At 40.3% G+C, this 22316-nt stretch overlaps 1 protein-coding gene across 18 annotated transcripts in view; it reads right to left on the reverse strand.

Annotated features, from left to right (window-relative positions):
- Nucleotides 1–22316, reverse strand: part of MCF2L (MCF.2 cell line derived transforming sequence like) — a 158879-nt gene that overhangs the window by 87623 nt on the left and 48940 nt on the right. Inside the window, exon 1 of one of the 18 annotated variants that reach the window (XM_069770231.1) lies at nucleotides 12761–13910. The exons of 15 other annotated variants lie outside the window; for them this stretch is intronic. In XM_069770231.1, the coding sequence (XP_069626332.1) occupies nucleotides 12761–12881 (121 nt within the window). In that variant the 5' untranslated portion in view covers nucleotides 12882–13910. Of the gene's footprint in view, nucleotides 1–1341; nucleotides 1810–12760; nucleotides 13911–22316 lie in introns of those variants that run through there. 2 more of the 18 variants (XM_069770240.1, XM_069770230.1) reach the window with 2 other exon arrangements.

The following is a 22316-nucleotide window of genomic DNA, read 5'->3' on the forward strand; positions in this document are numbered from 1 at the left end:
GGAAAGATCTATAAAAACTAGGCAAGCCATCACATCCACCTCCACCAATTAGGATTTTGCAATTAACAGAAAGCAAAACTTGCCAAGTCCCCCGTTTTGCAGTTCTGGGTTAACACCTCAACCCCAAAAAACTTTTGAAACAGTTTTGTGTTTCTTCTCCTTTCCATAAGAAGAATGAAGATGTAAAGAAGGATGAAACGAAGGCCAAAGAGCAAATTCCACTTGTTCTGACACATGCAGCAGCTGAACTAATGCCCATGAATCTCACAGGACTAAGAGACAACCCGGACACAACCCCCAGCCATTCTTTCTTCTCTTCCTCTCGTTGCCTCTGCAAAAAAGTGCATTTAGTTTCCACCAGCTCCTGCCTTAACAAGTGCGTACCTGATTAGTTCAACGTAATTTTAACTTAGCCCTTACCCTTGTATTTGCACTAAGCGAAAAAGCATGGGGCAAACGGATCAAAGGTGAGAGCACTCTTTGTAGTTCCCTGTACTATGGTGGCAGCAAATAAGACCTCTCCAGTTAAGGTCTCATCCTGCAGCCAATCTTTGAAGTATTTAACAATGTCTTTTTAACAGAACAGATTTTATATTCTTTGCCAAAAGCCTCCATCTCACCTTACTCAAACACAGAACATTCTGTGACTGCTGCTGTTTTGATCCCCATGCTACAGCAGCTTGGCCAATGCTGAACACACATACACCTTTTCAGGACACCAAACGCACAATACCAAGGATAACAAATACAGATACCTAGTCAGTTCAAAGGATCAGCAAAGAACCAAAGATACTGCTCAGACAAAGAGAACAACAGCAAAGTAACATTAAAAGTATCCCCACTCCCCAATAAGGATTTATTTGCTGCACTACATTTTGGTGGGAAACTTCAGGGCAAGAAATGGGATTTTTGTTTAAGAAATATCTCGTACAGACTTCTTCAGAGCACTTGGGGAAGTAAGGTGTAAGGGGCCCCCAAATATTCAATTTTTTTCCATCCTGAGATTCTGGAAATGTTTTCCAGCAGCTCTCAGGGTTTTTTTCTTCATTGGAATTTCTTTTCCTGCACTATAAACAAATTTGGTGCAGCTTCCATATAAGATACGTTCAAGTCCCTACTGTTGGTTGCATATAATTCCTTAGAGCAGAAAAAAACCAATCCACATCTTCTTTTTAAACTGCCTAGTTTATTAGCTAGTGGAGGAAACAGTAGCTCAGCTACAAATAAGGAAGAGCATGTAAGTATATTAGTCTCCCCAAACCAACAACAAGAACCCATGACTTCATTGAACTTGTTTCATGTTTTCTTCTTCAGGCAAGAAGGAAAAAGCTCTCACTGTACCTGAGTGGAAGGAAAAGACTCGCAGCTCTATCATCAGCTTGCCCAAAAAAGCAGCATGCATCCGTCTGGCACCTCCTGGCAGCTGACTGGTATTCAGCTTCAGCCAGCCCAGCTGGGACGGACTCCCAGTCATTTAAAGATTCACAGGTGCAGCCACCAGCAGTTAGCTGATAAAGAGCTTGTGCAAATACTCCTTTTGCAGGCAGGTCTTCAGATCGAGGATGGTGCTATAAACCAGCAATTGAGGTTTCTCCTGAAGCCTAAGCACTGAGGAATGGACTCAGACCTCACGTGAGCCCACTCCCATCTGCAGAGCGGTTCCACTGAAGTTACTGGCTCCCGTGCAACAGCAGAGATTAGGAGCTAATCGGTATACGTGTGCTCCACAATTTGGCAAACGGTAACCCAAAGCCTACTTTGTCACATTTTCTCTGTTCTTATATTATATTATTGTTTTATACCATACTGTCTCCCCTCACTTGCTTAACTGTTGGTATTGTGCTCTAAAACCTGCCTTCTGTCTCTGAAGCTCTGATGCTGTTTGCAGGTACCAACAGCAACCTCTGCTTTTTCCTTCCTAAAATAAACATCATCACATAGAGGAAATTGTTTTAAAAAATTTAAACTATTCAAGAGCAAACAAGCCCATTGTTTGGAGAGGAGACTTCAGGGCAGCAGTGCACTACCACAACTGTGTTGCAGAGCATCCATAAAAATCCTGTGGACCACAAGGGTTCAAGGTTGGCGTGTGCTGGGACAGGGAGAGAGGGGACAAAGCATTCTCATTGTTTAAATGTAAACAATAATAATCAGTTTTCGTAACTGAGAGAAGGAAGCAATCTAATGTGGAAAACAGTTGTTATTATTCTGTTTATGACTCCTTGTTCCTGACAAGTATGCTGGGTTAACTTGGTAACGCTGAAGGGGCTAAACTGAGGTGACCTGAAAGTGGGCGAATGGCTGATAAGATGGGCTTGGGAATACCTTTTCTCTTTTTTATACTAGAAGCATGCCAGAGTGGAAAATACTGGGTGGAGGATCCATAACTCTCGTGACTGTAAGAGCTTTATCCTCAAACCCTCAAATTCCAGTTGTTCAGGCAGTGAACTGGATTCACTGCCAAACAGTAGCTTAGGCACCTTCAGGGAGAAAGCTGTTACCTGAGTCCAAGGGCATGATCCTCAAAACAATCTCCTAACAACTCAAAACTTGAAGGTTCATTAGAAATTTTTCCAACACAACTGAAGTTCTCTGCATACAGTCTGAGGTGTATTTAGACAATTTAATACAGAAAGAAATTCCAAGAGCCGGGCCAAAACCCCAAGTCGTTTCTTTGGCAAGGACACAGGCTTTGTTCAGGGCCACTAGGACAGCTCTTAAGTTTTTAAGCTCTAACATTAAAGGTTGGTACCATCAAATGTCCTCCAACACCCTCAGTGAAAATGGCAGCAGAGGTTGGTTTTGCGTGGAACTGTGGGTGCACATTACTCGTGCTTGGAGCATGCTAACCGGACCAGGACACCTCATGGGACGTAAGCAAAGGATCTCCTCACTTAAGGATGCCACTGCAGTTTAGGGTGGCAAATCTGGCATTCCCAGAGGGATATTTTTGGGCACTGTGAAAATTGTACTCACAAAGTGGTGAGCGATACCTGGGGACCCAAAGGACCAAGCGAGGCCTCCAAGGGTCCCACTTTTTGGCTAACATACCCAACTTCCATTTGCAGCATTCTGTGTCTTTGAGCCTTGGTGGCTCATATGATGCTTAAATAGCACTGTACAGCCAGTTACCTGAGCCAGAGCAGCTCCCCTCTGAAACCGCAAAAAATTTTAGTCCCTTTGTTTGACAACATAAATCTTAAAAGTTCAAGTGACACTCAGAAAAAAATAGCAATCTCCCCTCAGGCTATCATAAATAACACATTTTGTCTGGCTGCTTGAGTTCAAAGATGACTAAATCTATATTTTATTTCTCTGATGCCTTTTCTGCCATAGGGCATTCTGTTGTGTCTACAAACTGTTTCATCTGTGAAGCATTACCAGATTTCATCACAAGCAATGTATATACTTCATTCAGTCAAAAGAAGTATCTTCTCATGAAATATTAAGTTAGCACTCTATCATTACTCAGCACATGCATCTGGAGACTGTCACATCTTATCTGATTCAAGTAAAAAATCACATATTTCTGTAAGCAAAGTGTAGCATAAAATGTTTTCATTTTACTGACATCAGAGAATTTTGCTTCTCAACTTTGAAATAACTTCTAATTACCCAGGAAAACACTCAAAAATCTCATCAGCTTGGGTTTTTTTCTTCAAGGAATCTATCCCTAAAATAACTCTATAAAGTCACATGAAAACATCTGCAAAAATTATTATTACAACTTACCTTGCAGACAAAGAACATAATTTTCAATAGCTGGAAGCGAGAAAAAAATCACAGAAGGAACCAAGGTCAAATGTTATCAACCAAAAGGAGAAAAGTTTATACTGAAGAAGGTAGTAGACACCACCTGTACTTGCACCTGAAGTCCTTAAACAATCTTTGATAGCCATTGTGGTAGATGATATAGAGACCAATAGCAGAACATTATCCATGCCCCACATGCACAGTCCAGTTAAAATGTCTGAACATATTACTGGAGTCCTAGAGGTTTAGATGGTAGAAGCTAGAGAGTTTGAAAGTGAGTTGAAGGAGAGCTGTGTGGTTTTGGGCTCCCAAGAAGGACACATTTTGAGTTTCTGTTTCAAAAACCCAGCCATGTCATGCAGTATTGGAAAGGTAAAGCTTCTCTAATGTGAAACGATAGAGGCATAATCTTGAATTCTTAATCTCCCATGCTAGCTCTTTAAAAACTGACCTACTGATCCCTATCCATTTTCTCATATACACCTTTGGAATCCACCAAAGATGGTAAGAATTGGGTAAGTGTTTGGCTAAAACAGAGGAAATGCTTATTTTTTAATCATGAAGGCTTAGGAATTAAAAAGTAATTCTGCTCTGCAGACTCAGTGCATGAAACAAGTTGCTTGTGTGTCATGAAAGCTTATGACTTTCACCTAGAAGAAGGAGGGAAATATAGATTGCATCTTTCCTTCAAACAAAAGCCTGAAAAGCAAGTAGCTCCTTCTCCAAAAGCCAAAGGACACTTAAAAACAGGTTCTTCAACTAGCCCTCTGACATACATTCATATAAACTATATGTCACATACTGTGGAGACTTCTAAAGCGATTTCTCAGAGAAATAAATCAAAAGATGGAATCATTTGGAGAATTACTCATGACTAATGCAACTAAGCAACTATGTTAAGACTGTCCATCTGGAACTCTTAATGATTTTCAGGATACAGCCCCATCCAGATTACTGTAGGTAATACACAAATCACAACAGTTACTGTAATCTAGGACAATTCTAAGACAAATGGTCACCAGAATTGTACTAGTCACAATTTTTAAAAGTATACTCTTGACTAACCACTCACATCTGAAATTATAGGATCATCCTCTCCCAACTGCCCCAGCAAGTGCTATGTGTTTGTTAAGTGGACAAAACTCCTTACTAAAAGACAACTGCAAGCTACTCCCAGTGAGCTCTTCAAGGTCTTCTTCCAACTTGGTCCCTGGACTCACTTTTTTGTGGCGTCTATTTACAAAAGTTCCAAAATTGACTAGAAACTTTGCAATGAGAAATAAGTGTAAGTCTGATTAAAATAATTAGATGAGGCTGAGACTCACTGCATGCTGACGGCAGTGCAGGTGGAAAAATCTCACATTTTTTTCCACCTGGGGATAAGAAGGGATAAGAAGCAGCAGCCACCACAGAAGATTTCTGTAGGGTCCTCCAGTTTAGTTATTTGGCCTCATTCCAAAAGGGAAGAATGAACACATTCAACAACTTGGTCCCTCACCCCAAATTGTGTGCAAATTGACAGACTCACCATCAATAACACCGAAGACTGCTGACAAATACTAAAGAGTAGTAAGTAAATGTGAAAACTAAGACTGTCAGCAGCCCATATCCATCATTTTCAGAAAAAACACCGACCAACAAGACTGAGGAAGGTTTCATGCCATACTCGAGTCAAAGTGCAAGAAACAGAAGTTGTGTGTGAGGTTGGATTAACTGCTGACTAAAATAGAATCTCTTTTTTACATCACCAAGCAAGAAATGAAACACATAAAACTTGTGTTGATCTTTGCTTCCTGCTTTGGAAGAAGACCTAGTGGCTCTGAGATAAGATAAAATAAATAAATAAATACAAGAGCTAGCTTCAATCAGGAAGTGTTGGAAATCTTACAATAAACTTTGATCCTTTTAACTTAGCATGCTTTACCATGACACCATGTATGTTCAACCTCTTTGGGTTAGCTTAACCTTTGAAGTTAATTCGAAAATCACGTGGGATTTTGTTAAACACGACAAACATACACAGTATAAGGAAGTAGTGCAGGCCATCTTATTAAGCATGACTTCAGTACAGCTAAACAGATTGCAACAGCACATGAGACTGGAAACTTCTGGAAGAACAATCAAGAAGATAAAGGGAGTAAATAAAGTTACATCCTAGCTCCAGGACTGGCTCTGCCCAGAGAGTAAATACCTTCTTGTGGACAATTTTCCATATGGAAAAGCAAAAGCATGCTACAAGAACAGCAAGTAATTTTTACTCTAAATTATTGAAACAAAGTATCTCTGCTTATTCATCAGGGAAACTATAAATTCTTTTTTTCACTATTGCATTATTTTTTCATATATTCTTCTGCAGCCATGAAAGCAGGAAATATATAAATTCCTACCAAGTCACCACATACTATGGCATTAATGCCATATATGCTAGTGCCTCTAATTAAATGGGCTTTTAAAATAGCACTAATGGTCAGGAAGACATTTTTTTGCCATTTCAAGAGTCACAGGCACAGTCACATTCTGTTTTCTAAGGATTCATTTTACATGTGTTGAAGTAACACAACTATTTTTGACTTTTTTTTCTCCATTCACATGCGTAACCCTTAATGTCATACAACAACCACCCTTAGAAAAGGTCTGTTCGTTGTAAGAAGACTCATATACAGCCTAAATCTTAGCAAAGAGGGACAAAGAGAAGACCATAGGCAGACATTGGAGAGGTCCAAGGGGCAAGGGAGCAGGCTCAAGAAGTTCAGAGTCAGTGGATCTATTGGAACAGGAGCCTAGAGGCAAGGTCTTGTATTGCCCCTAATTCTGTGTGCGTGCCTCTCTAATTGGAAAGGTTTTAAAAAGCCCTTGTTTTTGTGGAGGAATCATCATCCAGGGGAATAAAAGTGGTGGCCTGTATATCAGTATCCCAGAGCCTACATACTCTTTCATTATTATGCACGCAGCTGGAGAAATAACAATTTTCCCCCAAAATTAAGGCACCAAAAATTTTACAGTAGTAACTTTTATAACATTGTAATTTAGCATATTATAATTTTATGTTGTTTAAAAAGGAATTCAAATAACTTTTTAACACAAGAAATGGGGAACAATAAGCAATTTCAGGGATCTTGAGTGGGACCACTCTCAGAAATTGACTGATAATGTCATCCATTTTAGATAATTCTACTTTCTACCATAGCATGTATCTTAACATGATTGTAAAATACACTCCTTGAATCATGCATTCCTTCACTTTTACTTTTTAACACAAAGAATATAGATTTTAAAATTTAAAAAAACCCTGAAAAAAAAAAGTTAAAAAAGGAGGCTGGGGTCCCTCAGTTTTATAGGCCAAGTCAATACAGACACCTAAGTGAAGGAAGAAAAACATTTGCCAGTGTTGCTGAATTGGTATCTCTGAACAGTAACAACCTCTTTATCAGAAAATATACACTGACTACATTCCAGCAGCAGAAGCTGCCCCATAAAATTGCATGATGATGCTCTGAAAACTGATTTCTGAGGGAAGAAGCAACTCACTCTTGATGGACATACTGCTTGGGAACTTTTCTGGGTTTGGAAGGAGGTAAAGAGGTCAGCTGTGGCTGGTTTTGCTGATGTGCTCACTTTTCACTGAGTAACTTGGCTGAGCCCAATAAATCATTTAATTTAAGCACATCTGTCCTGGTTTCAGCTGGGATAGAGTTGATTTTCCGCATAGGATGGGGCTAGGTTTTGGATTTGTGCTGGAAATAGTTTTGATAACTCAGGGATGTTTTCGTTACTGCTGAGCAGTGCTTGCACAGCCTCAAAGCCTTTTCGGCTTCTCACCCCACCAGCAAGGAGGCTGGGGGGGCACAAGGAGTTGGGGGGGGGAGGACACAGCCGTGAGAGCTGACCCCAAATGACCCAAGGGATATTCCAGACCATAGGACATCATGCTCAGCATATAAAGCTGGGTGAAGAAGAAGGAAGGGGGGATGTTTGGAGTGATGGCGTTTGTCTTCCCAAGTCCCCGTTTGGCGTGATGGAGCCCTGCTGTCCTGGAGATGGCTGAACTCCTGCCTGCCCATGGGAAGTGGGGAATGAATTCCTCGTTTTGCTTTGCTTGCGTGCGCAGCTTTTGCTTTACCTGTTAAACTGTCTTTATCTCAATCCATGAGTTTTCTCACTTTTTCTCTTCCGATTCTCTCCCCCATCCCACCCGGGGGGAGTGAGCGAGTGGCTGCGTGGGGCTGAGCTGCTGGCTGCAGTTAAACCACAACAACATCACAGATGTTCTATAAAAACCTGGTATGAAAATTTAGATCCTAAAATATCTAATATTTTACTTCCTTTGGAAAGGTGATTTAAAATAAAATCCAAACACTACCATCCACCAGACTCTTCCAACAATGTGCATTCTGTGAACAGAGTGTATTTTCAAGAATCAATGAGCTAGCAAAATTTATATTAAGGCTCTTGAAATGCATGCTTTTTTGGCACATATAAAACATGGAGTTCAAAATGCTTCTAAGAACACAGTCCTAAGCCACACACCTTACACACTCCTGACTTAGCAGACTGGACAAGTCTGTTTACATTTACAAGATCTAGGAGTTATTATAAAGTTAAGCCAACTTACCCTGTGCCACAAAATCCAGCCATGAACACCATTCTGAGAAAAAGAAATAGCTCTTCATTTCTGCTACAGAAATTCCTCTATGATTCATTGTCAGAGAAGAAGGATGTCCACTTTTCCCTCCCTCTGCTCAGAACAAACTACCCTGAGAAGGTAAGAGCTTTCATATTAATTGAACTTTGTTCCACAAATGCAACAGGTGGCACAAGATGACTTCACAAATATATTTTCCTCCAGTAATGCCATTGTTCTTGTAATTATCTCTTTAATTGCAATGTTCTTCCCTCATGTCTCCACCCTGAGTATTTACAGGCTGCCAATATACCCAGTGTCTGATACAGTACATCTAGGCTATAGGCTGAAGCCCTAAGCATATTTTCACTCATGTTAGGGTTTAACAAGGCAAAGCAAAACTGTTTTTCACTCGGATATTCACAATGCTATCTGGAACTAGTTGTATTGAATTGCTCATTCACATGTTTAATATTTTGGTACAGTTTATCACATCTGCTATGGATTCACACCCAACTCTCCTCTCCAACTTTCTGCTGGAAAAAGTGCAAGGGCACTTCCACTAGGACAGGTAATGGAAGTCTCAAGCGTGGAAAACCCCAAATCTCAAATAAATCCCTTTTCAACATGTTTACCCAGCCAGCAAACGAAGGTGTGAATGCAGCAAACAGAAAACACAGCCTTACATGCCTGGACCTATCTAGCATGGGGACTAACATCAATAAAGTTGTCATGGCAGACTTTAACACTGAGCAGAAATCTCAGTGTTTACACAGGTTCCAGGCAGGCTTTGGCTATGTTGAAGCCTTCAGGTACTTAAGTATGTCTGGCATATTCAGTCTGACATATGTTCAGCCTGACATTTCCTGCATGCATGCATTTTGCTATCCTGCCTGTAAGCTAACACCCTCTCCCCATACAAGAACGCCCAATATCCAACAGAAATACTCATACAACTCCAGGAGAAGATGTACCATGTCTCCATCCCCTCAGCTGACATGGAAGATGCAAGAGTGCTCTTCCTCTAGACTCCTCTATTTGTGGTGGATTACCCAGGTTGTGGGTTAAGCAAGCTTCATCTGACTCTTTCACTACAAAAGTCTATTAGTATTAGACACCCACGTTGCAGCGCTGCCTCACTTTACCTCATCGCAGAACTTCCTTGGATTGGATTGGAAGGACCCTGGGACACAGACAGTCTCCTCATCCATCCATTCATTACATGCCTAGAGCATACACATGAAAGCAAACCACCTCAGAGCTTCAGTCATCTTCATCAGAAAACCAACCTGAATGCAGTGTGAAAAGATGCAGACTACAGGATGCTTCCAAAGATACTCCCCATCCATGCTAAGCACAGCACAGACTGAAGACAGATGTCTCTGGAGTCTCCACTTGCCAGACCTGTTTTACAGCTCTCAGTTCAAGCTGACCTACTGTTCCCATTTGCTTAGAGAAAGCGAGAAGAGGGAGAATCTCAAAGGATGGTTCGTGAGCACCACGCCAGGAAGCCCATCAAAGGGCCACAGCAGGTCAGCACCCTGGAGAATCTCCCCTGCTGATGGGAGACAGGCATCCCCACAGAAGACTGCTTGAAGCCACAGCTTTCCGGGGCTGAAATCCTCCACAAACTCTACAACTGCCATCCCACCTGCCTGCAGTCGGAGATGCAGAAGCGCATAGAAAATGTAGGGTCAGGGACGGATGCAGAAACCACGATGCTGTCTCACGTGAGCCTGCCCAGGCAGGAGGGGCCACACGGCACCTGGTTCCAAACCAGGGGATTTGGGAAAACCATTCCAAAGAGCAAGCGTTGCGAGAGCCAGGGCTCAACCAGGGTGAAGGGATAAAAGCAACGCAGCCTGCCCTGGGTAAAAGACACTCGTGGAGAGCAGTGCAATGAGGATCAGGCCAAGGAGGACGGATCTAACTGTCCACGAGCTGTTAGTAAATAAAGTCTGCTTTGTTAAAATGAAAATAAAAGAGAAACAGATTTGACAAAGCATGAAGACTCTGGAAGCCAACCCAGCTTCCCTCATTAAGGTAAGTCAGTTAATGCAAAGATCAATATATGAACTAGGACATTCATTGTTCATGTAAAGATTTCTACATTAAAGGTTTTAGCATGCAGGGCAAGGGTGAAGTGACAGTGAGCACAGCTGCTCTTGGCAATTTCCAGAGATGCTAATGAAGAGAGAAAAAAGCTCTGTCAGACCTGGGACAACAGGACAGAGTGGCTTAATTTTGTCACAAAGAGAAGAGAGACGCATACATCATGGGATTCACAGAATCACGAGCACATTTACTTTGGAAATACATGCTTGCCAAAATTGTAATTTTATTCAGCGTAGCTACAGGACAGAAATGTTCCCAGGCTGCAGTACCTCTCCCCTTCCACAACCTAAACCCTTGATCCACGTTCTGTGTAACATTTGGTCTGGAAATGCCACTGAATGCAAAATGAGTTCTGCCACCAGGAAGGCGAGAAACCTCTTATCAGTCCAAAAGGCCATAAAATGGCTTTGACCAAAACAATGGAATAATTTCTACTGGATATATAAGGGTAACATTAGAAGCATATAATTGCTTTCCTACTGTCAACATAAAATGGGTAACAGGAAGGAAAGGAAACAGAATTTTTGCATACTTGAAGACTTCAAACAGAACAGGCTGCAACACAATCAAAAGGAGTTTTGGAATAATAATAATAAAGATGGGTGGGAGAGAAGACAGACAACTTCCTACAGAAACATACAATTTTCTGACTATACATACCTATATATAGTGAAAGGAACCTGTAAGTAAGAAATGATTGCATAGCATTACAATATTTATATTAAGGAACTGAGTCTGAAGAAAACTAGGCTAAAATGAGGAAAAATATCTATGTTCGAATGTGTTCCATATATTAAATTTGTGTTTTCCTGCTATGCAGTCAAGGCTTTGCCTACATTTGAAATTAGCTCCAATTCATTCATGAATGGCCTGCAGGTGCCCAGAACTTGTAAGTACATAGACGTTATAAAATAATCGGTGCAAGTGGTAACTTTTATGGCTACACTTTGAACTTGAAATTACTACCAAGTGCTGGTTGAATCCTACATGAAGGTAAGACTGAAATTTGAGGAGGCCTTGTTTTGCTTTGCAAGACTGTATCCCATGTGTTTAAAATACAACTAAATTTTTCCTGACTTTACTGTGATTAACAGCAATTAACATAAAAACTTTTTCTAGTCTGAGCTGAACAGAATTCATTGTTACATCATGATAATGTATTAGTTAGCGCTCCTAAAGGTACCAGACCTTGGCCTCATGAATGCCCAGAACTGATAAGTTAGGAAAGGTGAAATCTTTACATTTCAGAAGTTACAAAAAGGTTATCAAAAAACCTTACAATTTCCATTCCAAGCAAAACAGATGACAAAAGACTCAGTGAGCACAGTACAAAAGAAGGTGTCAGCAAAAGGAACCACCAGAGAGGCATTTTTGTCTATTTTTTTTCGAAGAGTGTCAACATTAAGGAAAGGAATATTGAAAGGCCTTGAAAATTTTATATTTTCCTATAAAGGCAGATTAGCTTACATTGATTTCAATTTCATATGCTCCAAATCAATTTAAAAAGAAACCAAAAAAAGTCTTCTTTTTTTTAAAACCATAACAGGTCACTGTGCATATAAAACCGAGAAAGGATTAATTAATTATTGAAAAATCTGCTTCAGCTTATCTCAGCCAGCCAGTCAGGGTTAACCTATTTCAGAGAAAAACCCCAACAAAATGTAGCTTTACTAAACACAAAGATTATATAATTATCAGTCACACTAACATATTATTACACCACGTACTGTATGAAACAGACTTTGAAATGGAATAAGCGGCAGCAAGTCCTAAATTCAGTACATTACACTTAAAGATCAGAGGCTTCCTGATTTTTTCAGTACAGTTAAAATAATTTTTTGGTGCAATTAGTTATATTTTTTAAGAGCGGAGCACTCAGTGAAGTTTTTCTAGAGTATAAAAGGTGGGTTGGTGTAAAGCATTCAAATCTGTGTTTGTTAGACACTACCATACACCCAGAACTGCAAGGAAAAACAAGATATAATGTTTTTCTTCAGTAAAGTACTGGTGACAGCAAATAATCACTATCCATGAGTAATGTCTAATGGATAAAGATATCTATTTTTTAACTATTACAGTTGCTGGATCCCTACATGAGTATGCTTTCAGGAAAAATACTCATTCCTGCACAAATCACCAGTTGAGAAAATCAGTAGCGCCAATACTAGGCTACTTACTCCTCACCATCACCTCACATACTGCTCAAATTTAAGTGCAATGTTCTATGTAGATATAGATCACACTATAGGATCACCTATACATTCACCTCACCAGAGCATATTTGGCGTGGGTTATTTCGTGAGTGCCGTCTGCCATGAAGGATTTGGATGAATCTTGGTAGGATCCTAAAATGACTTTCATGTCCTTCCCTTAAAAGGCGTCGCTGAGACATGGATGTGTATCCCTGTATCTTCACCAAGTTATGCACCAAAGGAAATAAAAAATCAGCTCTTCAGAATTACGGTCTTCTAACACCCTGAAAGATACTCTGATTTTGTTTTTAAATGTCAATGGAACATAAAACTTCTTTGCCAAATTCAAATGCTATCAAAAAAGAAGAAAAAAGGACGCAGATTAAAAGAGCTGGAAATGGGTGCAGTGCGGTTATTTTTGTATTGTATGTGCTTTCCCTCAGAAACCAATACCTGGTTTTACTAGAGAGAAGAAAGAAAAATCAGTTGCGCTTAATGGACTGAAAATGCCAAAATAGTTTCTGCACGAAGCTGCAAGACCCTCTCAGTTCCTAGCACACTGCACCCAGCAGACAGGACATCTTGCCACAGCTTTCAGTCTGCTCACAGTGTGACTAGTATGAATAAAGGAGGCACAGCTTCTCACATAAGCAGGTCAGACTAGCAGATGAAATTTTCAAAAAAAAGAAAGTGTGAAGCCGTCTGTTTTTCAGTGTTTCATCCAAAATGAAGAAAAGGCCCCCCAAAACATCCAGTCTGTTAGTGCACTCCAGCCGTGTGCAGCGATCTGAAGCCGCTGCTCATCCCAAGTAGCTGGTACTATCGCCTCTGTCTTCACATCCTTCTCCTTAACATGAGGGATGTTCAGTTGTTGCAAAGAGACATCTGAGGTTTCTCCTGAAGAAGGGCAAGTTGAAGGTCTTTCTTATAACTTCACAGTCTTGCTCGTAAGTTCACAGGTCAGCACTCCAAGGGCAGAAATCTCACACTGACACTTGCTGCATTTCCTACTTCTGTGTCTGAAGCACCCTGTATTCCTCAGGGGCCAGTGCTATGCTCATACCAGCAAATTAAAAGAAAAAACCGTTGTGAATACAGTGTTGTCAATTAGAAACTCCTCTTCAGTTCATTTGCCTTAAGTCAGACTCTCATCATCAATCCACCTCCTCTTTCTCCCCATGCATTTGCACAGAAGTGAGGACCGAGCCCCTCCGAGGCAAAGCCCGTTTCCAGAATGTGAGCAGAGAGGTCTCACAAGAAAAACCTGAACCTTCCTGGGACTTAACAAACAACTAATAGGAAGGAAGGGAGGGGAAATGAATCCCAGGCTTTCTTAAAACATATCAGGAAACCCTACACTGTCTGTTCCCCCTGTCTCTTTCAATGCAGGAGAGAGGAAACTGATAATGCTGCTTTACTTGGCAGTCAACATTTTCCTCTCAATTCTGTTTAACTATGTCCTGGTATGGCCACAGATGTGCCACAACCCCAATATATACCATTACGCACATCAAACTGAAGAAGCGTTTTGAAATATGGTGTACCAACTATTACTCTGAAAGCAAATTCAAACAGACAATCTTTAGTTAAGTCACACTGAAGTAAATATTAAATAACTTGTTACAAAAGACTAGTTTGAATATGCCTTGTTAACAGAGAAGAATCATTACCGTTTTAGCTGGAAAATGTCCACCTTTCAACATGAAATCACAGGCAAATCTGACAATCTTGAAATGTGATGATCAAGAAAAGGATCAAAATAAATCAGAACTGATGCATTTCATGTAAATATCACTTGTTTCCAAAATTAATCATACTAAGTAGATGGACCACTGCATATTGGAGCCATGCTACTCATCCTGGATCAAAGGCCTACCAAGCTTATTTAAGCAACACAGGAATTAAAAGGAAGGAAGGGAACAGCTTAGTGGTCGAAAGCCACAATGATACACGCTGTCACTGTACTATATACTCAGCGTTCAAAGAAAAGAGGAACTGAAGTAAGGCACAGCGTCCATATTAGACAAAATTCCACATTTTCTTGTGCTGCTTGTCACTGGGGGGCACAAAGCAGTAGTTCTGGTCAGATACAGGGGAACAACAGCATCCACAGAGACAACACTGCAACCTGCTCCTTGCTGCCGAGTTTTCCGGTGGAGGCACCAAATGTGATCAGGAGATGCCTGTGGCAGATTGCCAACCGTCAGGGCTTTTCTCCTGCCTGGCAAGCTACTACTTGTTCGGGGCTTTTGGGGCACACCAGCCTCATGACCAAAGGACCCAGCCTGACAATCGAGTGGGACGCTGATGAAACTACACATCTTCTTCCAGCAGCTGAGCCGCTAGCTAGAAAACAAGGTAGATAAGATGGGAGGAAACAGCCTCAAGTTGCACCAAGGGAAGTTTAGATTGGATATTAGGAAAAACTTCTTCACCGCAAGGGTTGTCGGGCATTGGAACAGGCTGCCCAGGGAAGTGGTGGAGTCACCATCCCTAGAGGTGTTCAAAAAACGTGTAGATGTCGCGTTTAGGGACATGGTTTAGTGGTGGACTTGCTAGTGTTGGGTTAATGGTTGGATTCGATGATCTGAAAGGCCTGTTCCACCTAAATGATTCTATGAAAAGTGACTCTTTGTCCCAGCAGTGTTTTGAGTGTGCGGTGACTCTAGTGGCACACAGTGAACCTCACCAACAATTCCTGCAGAAGATTATTACAATGAAGCAAAAGGACGTTCTCCTTGCTTTCTTCATATATCAAATGCATGCAGATTGATGACTTGAGTTGTAAAGTTAAGTACACACAAGCCTCCTGAAAGCTAGCCATTAGCTACATCCCTGTCCGCAAAACGAGCTTTTAATCTTCTTTTGAGCACTCAAATTTGTGCCTAGAAGCAAAGAAATTAATCACAACAATGGCTATGGTGGTGTGCAATCAGAAGGAAACAGATGGTGTAATGCAGTGTTTTCCAAACAGCAGCAGCCTCTATCTCCAGGAAAATAATCTGAATATTTTCCCTTGCTGTTGGCATTACTATAACAACAGCTCCTATTAGAAGGATTTTTTCTCTGCTCTGTACAGCATCAGCAAATTACATAGCAGTTTAAAGACAGTAATATTCTCTGAGTATTAGTTGGCAGAACCAACTAGACTGCACCTATCTCTTTTTCATGTCACACAAACAGTAACGTTCAACCGGCAATACCTCCATGATTATCTTTTAAAGACTGCAGACAGCCTGATGGAATCAACAAAATTGTGGCAATGAAACAGGGCTTATTTTTCTCATGCTTCATTTCCAGGTCTGTTTCTGACCGCAGGCATAGTGTTGCACATTGACAACAGAAGCAGCCACACTGAGTTACATCTGTATGCTCTCTCTGATTCTTCCTTTCATTCCCAGGGACCTTCACAATATTTTAGTACAATAACTTCAAGTTTTCTTGGGAATCATTAAATTAAGCTGCCATCACTTTCATCATTGTTGGGTGTTCTCACTGTTCCTTTCATCCTTTTGTTTATACAGGAGCCTTATCTTTAAGGGACATCTCAAACGCCATACTGTGATTTTTCCTCCATATCCTAACAATTATTTACAGGCCCTTCCTTACATACTCACATGCAATGAGATGCTGGAATGTTCATATTATAGGACCATGTATCCCTCCTAACTGTGCAGTGCAGGAGGCTCTGGTAGCAGAATCAACACTGCTCTAGTGTTTCTTTTGTATTTCTTCCACTCCTCAACACAAGTTACTCTTCGTATCTGCTGATATGCCACTGCCACTGGTGTTGCTGTTTCTCCTTAATTGTAGATCTCATTTTCCAGGGAAAAGAGTGCATCTCACAGATAAGAAAACATGGCACCTCTCATGCCTGGCACTTCCAAGATCCCACCACACACACACCACACAAGAGTCCACCTGTGAGATCTATATCTACCGCTCATCTGGTCTTTTCCCCTGGATTGCCGGCAGGGAGGAGCTTCTGCAGGGAAAGTTCAGTATGATAAATGCCATCAAATCCCCAATAAAAACCCGAAGGACTGCAGGAGAGATCTTGCATGAAGAATATAAAAGACTATGAAAATTATACGGGGAATTGCATCTAACATACACATATGCAGAGCTCAGAAATTACTGTTTCTTGGAACAGTTTCTAAAAAACAAATATAAGGGCACATACAAGCTAAATCTCATAGTCTTTTCAAAAAGGGGCAAGTGCCATGTGTGTCTTTCAGCATCAGCACATTCACAATAACAGTGGAAATTAAATGAGGGGGAAGAAAAGCGAAATGTTTAGATGTTTCTGTTTAAAGCACGTTTCATCAATTATCTGCACACATTTATTCTGTTGGGAACAGTAGTACAGAAAGCTAAACTGGACTCATGCTACATTACTGAAGAAAATTATCGTTTTGCACACATTAAAAGTACAACATACAAGCTACTTCTAATCTGAAATGTAATCTGTTTTATAGAGTTGAACACCCATATACCATAACAAGGTAGCACAGATTGCTGTTATGCTTAGTCCTGAGCTTTCTTATAACCCTACATAAATATTGAATTATGGCAAGTTGCTTGTGTTGATTTTTAAAATTAAAAACAAGTTGACAAAGATTAATCCATGCCAGAGGCTAGTCACTAGGCTAAAACAGTAAAAAGTCAGCTAGAGGCTGATTTTAAATGAAAAAGAAAGTGTAGCTGAGGCGTTAAAGACATAGAACTTGCTATTTTTACATCCACAAATTCCACAGGGCTCTTGTAGAGGTAAAATGCTGAGAGAAAACCTGTCTGAAAACCCGAGAAATAAATCATTATTCTGTGAATAGTCTAGTATCCTTGAAATACAAGAAAAGAATGAACCTTCCTTTTTCAATGTGGATGAAATGAATATAACGTTTAGATACAATCTTTGGCCTGTATTATTTTTATCCTTGTTAGAATTGGATAGGTGTGCTTATATTTCACTTTCAGGCTACTCTGTCAGAACATTTTCTCTAACAAAAAGTTTAGAAAGGGCTCCCATAGTGTAATCTAGAGAATCTGTGAACTGAAATTACATTTAATAAAATACCATGACATATAAGGAGAAGCTGAAGAGGGGAGAAATCTCAGAAATACATATGAATGGAAATATATCCTGGCAAACCTAAAAGCTACTACAAACAAACTCAATATGTCCCAAAAACATGGACAGTGATAAACATTCTCAATATTTTGATATTGATTTATTAAAGGTTAGGAGTTAAAAGAATTAATTGGTTTCACAAGAAGTCTACACAGAAACCCTGAATTAAGTTACAAGAGCGAATTAGGTTAGTTGTCCAAGCTTAATCCTAACTGGATGTATCTGCTCAGAGACAAACCATGATTGTAATAAGCATCAGATGAATATAAGTAGATCAGGACTGAGATAAATGGACAGCTTGCATTCTATTTATACTTGCACATTATGCTGCTGAACCACAGCTGCTAGTCTTTCTTTAAAGCAATCACTGAAAAGAAAAATTAAACTAAAATAAATCCTAAAATCAATACAGAGCATTTAATAATTTAAATGTACAATAAGAAATAAAAAAAATTGCAAGATACAAAATTAGGGTTTCAATATTCTGGAAGTGTTAATATTTAATTGTAAAGATAACAAAAAGCTTTTAAAGCCTAACATCTGTCCCTCTAATTTAAGTAATCTTATATTGCACGTCTGAATTTCCTGAGTGTTATCAACAAATTGGACCCATCTCCAATAGAACAAGTTCCTCCACCATTAGCAACAGAAAATACTGAGAAAATCACAGTGGATCAGAGAAATATCTAGAGAACGGCTCTTTATGACCAGCCAAGCAAAGTGAGGTTTAACATCTAACAAGACAGTGCTTCTAGTTTGTCCTTTAATGTAAGTCCTTTAACTTTTGAAGGCAACTAGCAATCAATTTCAAAACTTCAGGGATGTTCTGGGAAATAGTAAGGAAACTGCACTTACGCTGGTGAAGACCAGGAGGTCAGAACATGGGAAAAGCCTGAACAGCATCTGGCACCAATCCAAAGCTGCAGGTAAAGGCTACCATGACATTGGAGCTAATTATGCAACTGTCACCACCAGTTCACTCGTTTACTTAAATTCTATTAGGTAAAATGACCTGGCAAATAACAATTACAGGTTGGGATTGAGGACATTTGTCAGAGGTATGAGGCCTACCTTTTTGGTCAGAAATGAAAGCGTGTGAAGAACAGGAATCTGTTCAGATCAGGAAGCTCCTGGGAATTTCAGTCCTATGCTTGATAGGGACCCACGCTTTCACCCAACCACTCCGTCTCAGCTCTGTGTTCAGTACTGGTGCTGCTGTGAGCACAACGCAAGGGCGGGAGATGACCACAGCAGGTGGTGGGCCTGTAGAGAGAGGATTTTTGCAGGAAGAAAAGGAGAAAGAGAGTGATGGGAGACCTTTGATGTCACCGCACAGCTGTGCATGCACACCATGGAGTCACTGCAAGGGGAGGCTGCTGACATAAACCAGATAAAACAACTGGCAGCAAAAAGTGGCTTAAAATGGTTTATCAAATATAGTTTTATTGACAATGTCCTGTAAAGGTACTACAGTTTCAGGCATATTGGCCATTCCCTGCATGTACACCCTGGGGGACAGTGGTCATTCCCATCATGTGCAAGCCACATCTATACAAATAATAATCAAACTAAGGGGCTGAGGATAAGTAATTGCCTTTATACATTAAGTTATGCTAGTGGAAGCTCTGCTCAAAAATCATATGCATCTGTGTGTCTATATGTGTGTATACATATCTATATAAACACAATGAACGTATAAAAATCAGTAATACATGCAGTCAACAACACTGATTGACCTTCCAGCAAACAGCTCTGTGCAGGATCAGCTGGGGAAGAGAAAGCCAAAATTTGATGTTGAAAGAACTTTTGCTGGAATTTAGGAATACTTTAACTATGCTCAAAAGAGAGTTCCAGTTCAAACGTTGTATCTTTTAACAACTACAGCAGGTACACAGTACTTCCTCATCAGGTTGATTTCTGGCAGAAGCAGCCAGAGAGGGAAAAGGGGTTTGTATGCATTTTACACTCTGGCCAGATACTGCTGCTCTCCCCAGCCAGGTCTGCCTTATTTGGTATTAGTGATCAGCTCACTAATGAAACCTGCACTTCCTTAATTTCTCTACAGGAGACAGAGTGACCTCTTGCACCACTTAGGAACACGTTTCTCAATTGTTCAGAAAGGCTGATTTTGCTGAGGTTCAGGAAACTGCAAAAGTCATGATTAGATGGGTGATTTTTAGAAGGTCTTTTCCTGAGGACGATAACTCTGACAATTACAAAATGTGGAATATGGTATAGACCACTGCTGGATCTATGCATCTAGGCAGCTCCCAGCAGGGGTGAGGCCTAGCTATAGCTTACGATGTTCTCAATAACCTAATGCGTACAGCGAGAAATGACTGCTGTGCACCTACAGAAACAGATGATGTTGTCTTGCCATGCTACCGCAGGCCAGAAGCACCCTTTGAGCCTTTGGTCTCTGCTACTGTAATTTCCTTCCTCTGAAAAACGTTCTCTGTTGCCACATGCTTTGGACCCAAGGGATCCTGTGCTCAGCTCTCACCTCTTCTCTGTCAGACTTTAATTCCTTTCCATATCTCACAATCCTCCCTCTTTAGTCTCTCCATGAATGGGGTATTAATAAAGCAAAAGAGTTTTCAGTTGAGTAACTGCTTTGAAATTCTTCTGCATGCACTGTTACACCGATTACAAATTTATATGGCAGTAATCCACTCAGCACAAATGAAACAGTGCTATTAATACTTCACAAAGCTGGTATGCAGCGATAAATAATACCTTTTAGGGACCTTTCAGAAATGCTGGGAAAATCCCTAGGCTGTAAGAACCTAATACAATTTTTCTCAGGCTACTGTTAGGATGCAGCGCAGTAGGTTTTCTACTGCAACTTTCTGAAATGGCCATAGGGGTACAAGAGTGATAAACCACATGAGTGTTTGGAGAAGGAATGAGATTTTCATAATATTAATGAACACAAAGAATTCATCAACTGCTGATTTCAATGATCACTCATGTAGGCCTCCAGCAAAATGGGATTTTCCCCGTGTACGGATAAGCACACTTAATTGAACTGGGATGAAGGGAGTTACTGGTGGTACATTCGCCAGTTCACTAGGCAAAATTTTAGTCTGTTCAGAGTTAGTTTGCCTCATTCTTCTTACCAGCTAGTCAGTTCTAATAGACATATTTTAATTACACTGTCATAATTAAAGACATTCAAGCAGATAGATCTAAACACACAGTGACAGAGAGACCAAAGGTCCTTACGCCATCTGGAACTGGAAAGGACTAGGACAAGTCCACATTTAAGTTTAAAAATGAAAAGCTCTTTGACAAGTAAGGATTGACAGACAATTTCCTTCTGAAAACATAAAACAAATGCTGTTACACAGTTACTGTGGCTGTAATTCTTATAGAGACTGAGAAACTCATTCCATCTATAGCGTCTTATCAGCAAGCACCAACACTGAATACAGCCACAATCACACAGGCACTTTGTTTGTCCTGACTCCATACTGCTGCCAAAGGGAGGATTCCTGCTCCCAGTAACTTCTTTCTCTTGCTTCCTTGTGCGGGCATTTACATTTGTGCAGCCACATGGTGAATTATACATGGATACATTCCAGGTAGGAAAACAGGACAGGGACACATGATGTGGCTCCTGGTTGAAGAAGTCAATAACCCTGGCATGAAATGCAGCGTGTGGAAAGCTGCTGAAATTATAAATACCTATTGATCTCCAGGTTGGGCATACTGTTAAATGATTATTTCCTAAAATGAGTACGGCAAGCTGTGCTTGTCTCTTTTGAATTCTTCAACAGAGATCTTCACATGATTTAATAAAATAGTACTACCGATTACTATTTATGGCTATACACTTAGAACCCGAATAAAGGCACAATGGGTAAATGTATTATTGGAGTTACAGTCTCCAAATAAATTATTATATCAAAAGGTGTTGAAAGACACTGAAGATTTTGTGAATTAAATATATGAAATAGAAATAGGCAGTGATGAAATCACAGCTCCTCTTGACATAGTCATACAGCATGAAAACACCGAGGGAAATAGCATTGTTGGTATGGAAGCTATTGAGAAAGAAAAAGTCAAGACATTACAAAAAAATCCTAGCTTATACCTAAGCAAAAATATTTTCCTGCATATTCTCTCATGTGACTAAAACCTGCAAAAGGTACAAAATGTGGATCCCCATAGCTGTAGAGCTGTACAACCAAAGGTGAGTTCCAGCCAACAGCCCCTTCCTCCCTCCCAAATTTTGGTCTCATTTGTTACATTTGGATTCACAGATTGTTTTTTTCCAATCTAAATGAGGCTTCTCACTTGTCAGTTAAAGACAGCACCGGGACAGAAGTTTTTTATTTGTCCTTTCTTTATACAGAAGAAATGTTACACAGGCATGGTCTCCTGTCCATCAAGGATGTGTTTCTGATAAGTGTGACCATTAAAAAGATTACCCCATTGCTTCACTCTTCATCCACAACTGATACGATCAAGCCCAGTTTGTTTGAGGAAGATAATGATGACA

This window comes from Haliaeetus albicilla, chromosome 25, assembly GCF_947461875.1.
Source record: "Haliaeetus albicilla chromosome 25, bHalAlb1.1, whole genome shotgun sequence".
Taxonomy (NCBI): domain Eukaryota; kingdom Metazoa; phylum Chordata; class Aves; order Accipitriformes; family Accipitridae; genus Haliaeetus; species Haliaeetus albicilla.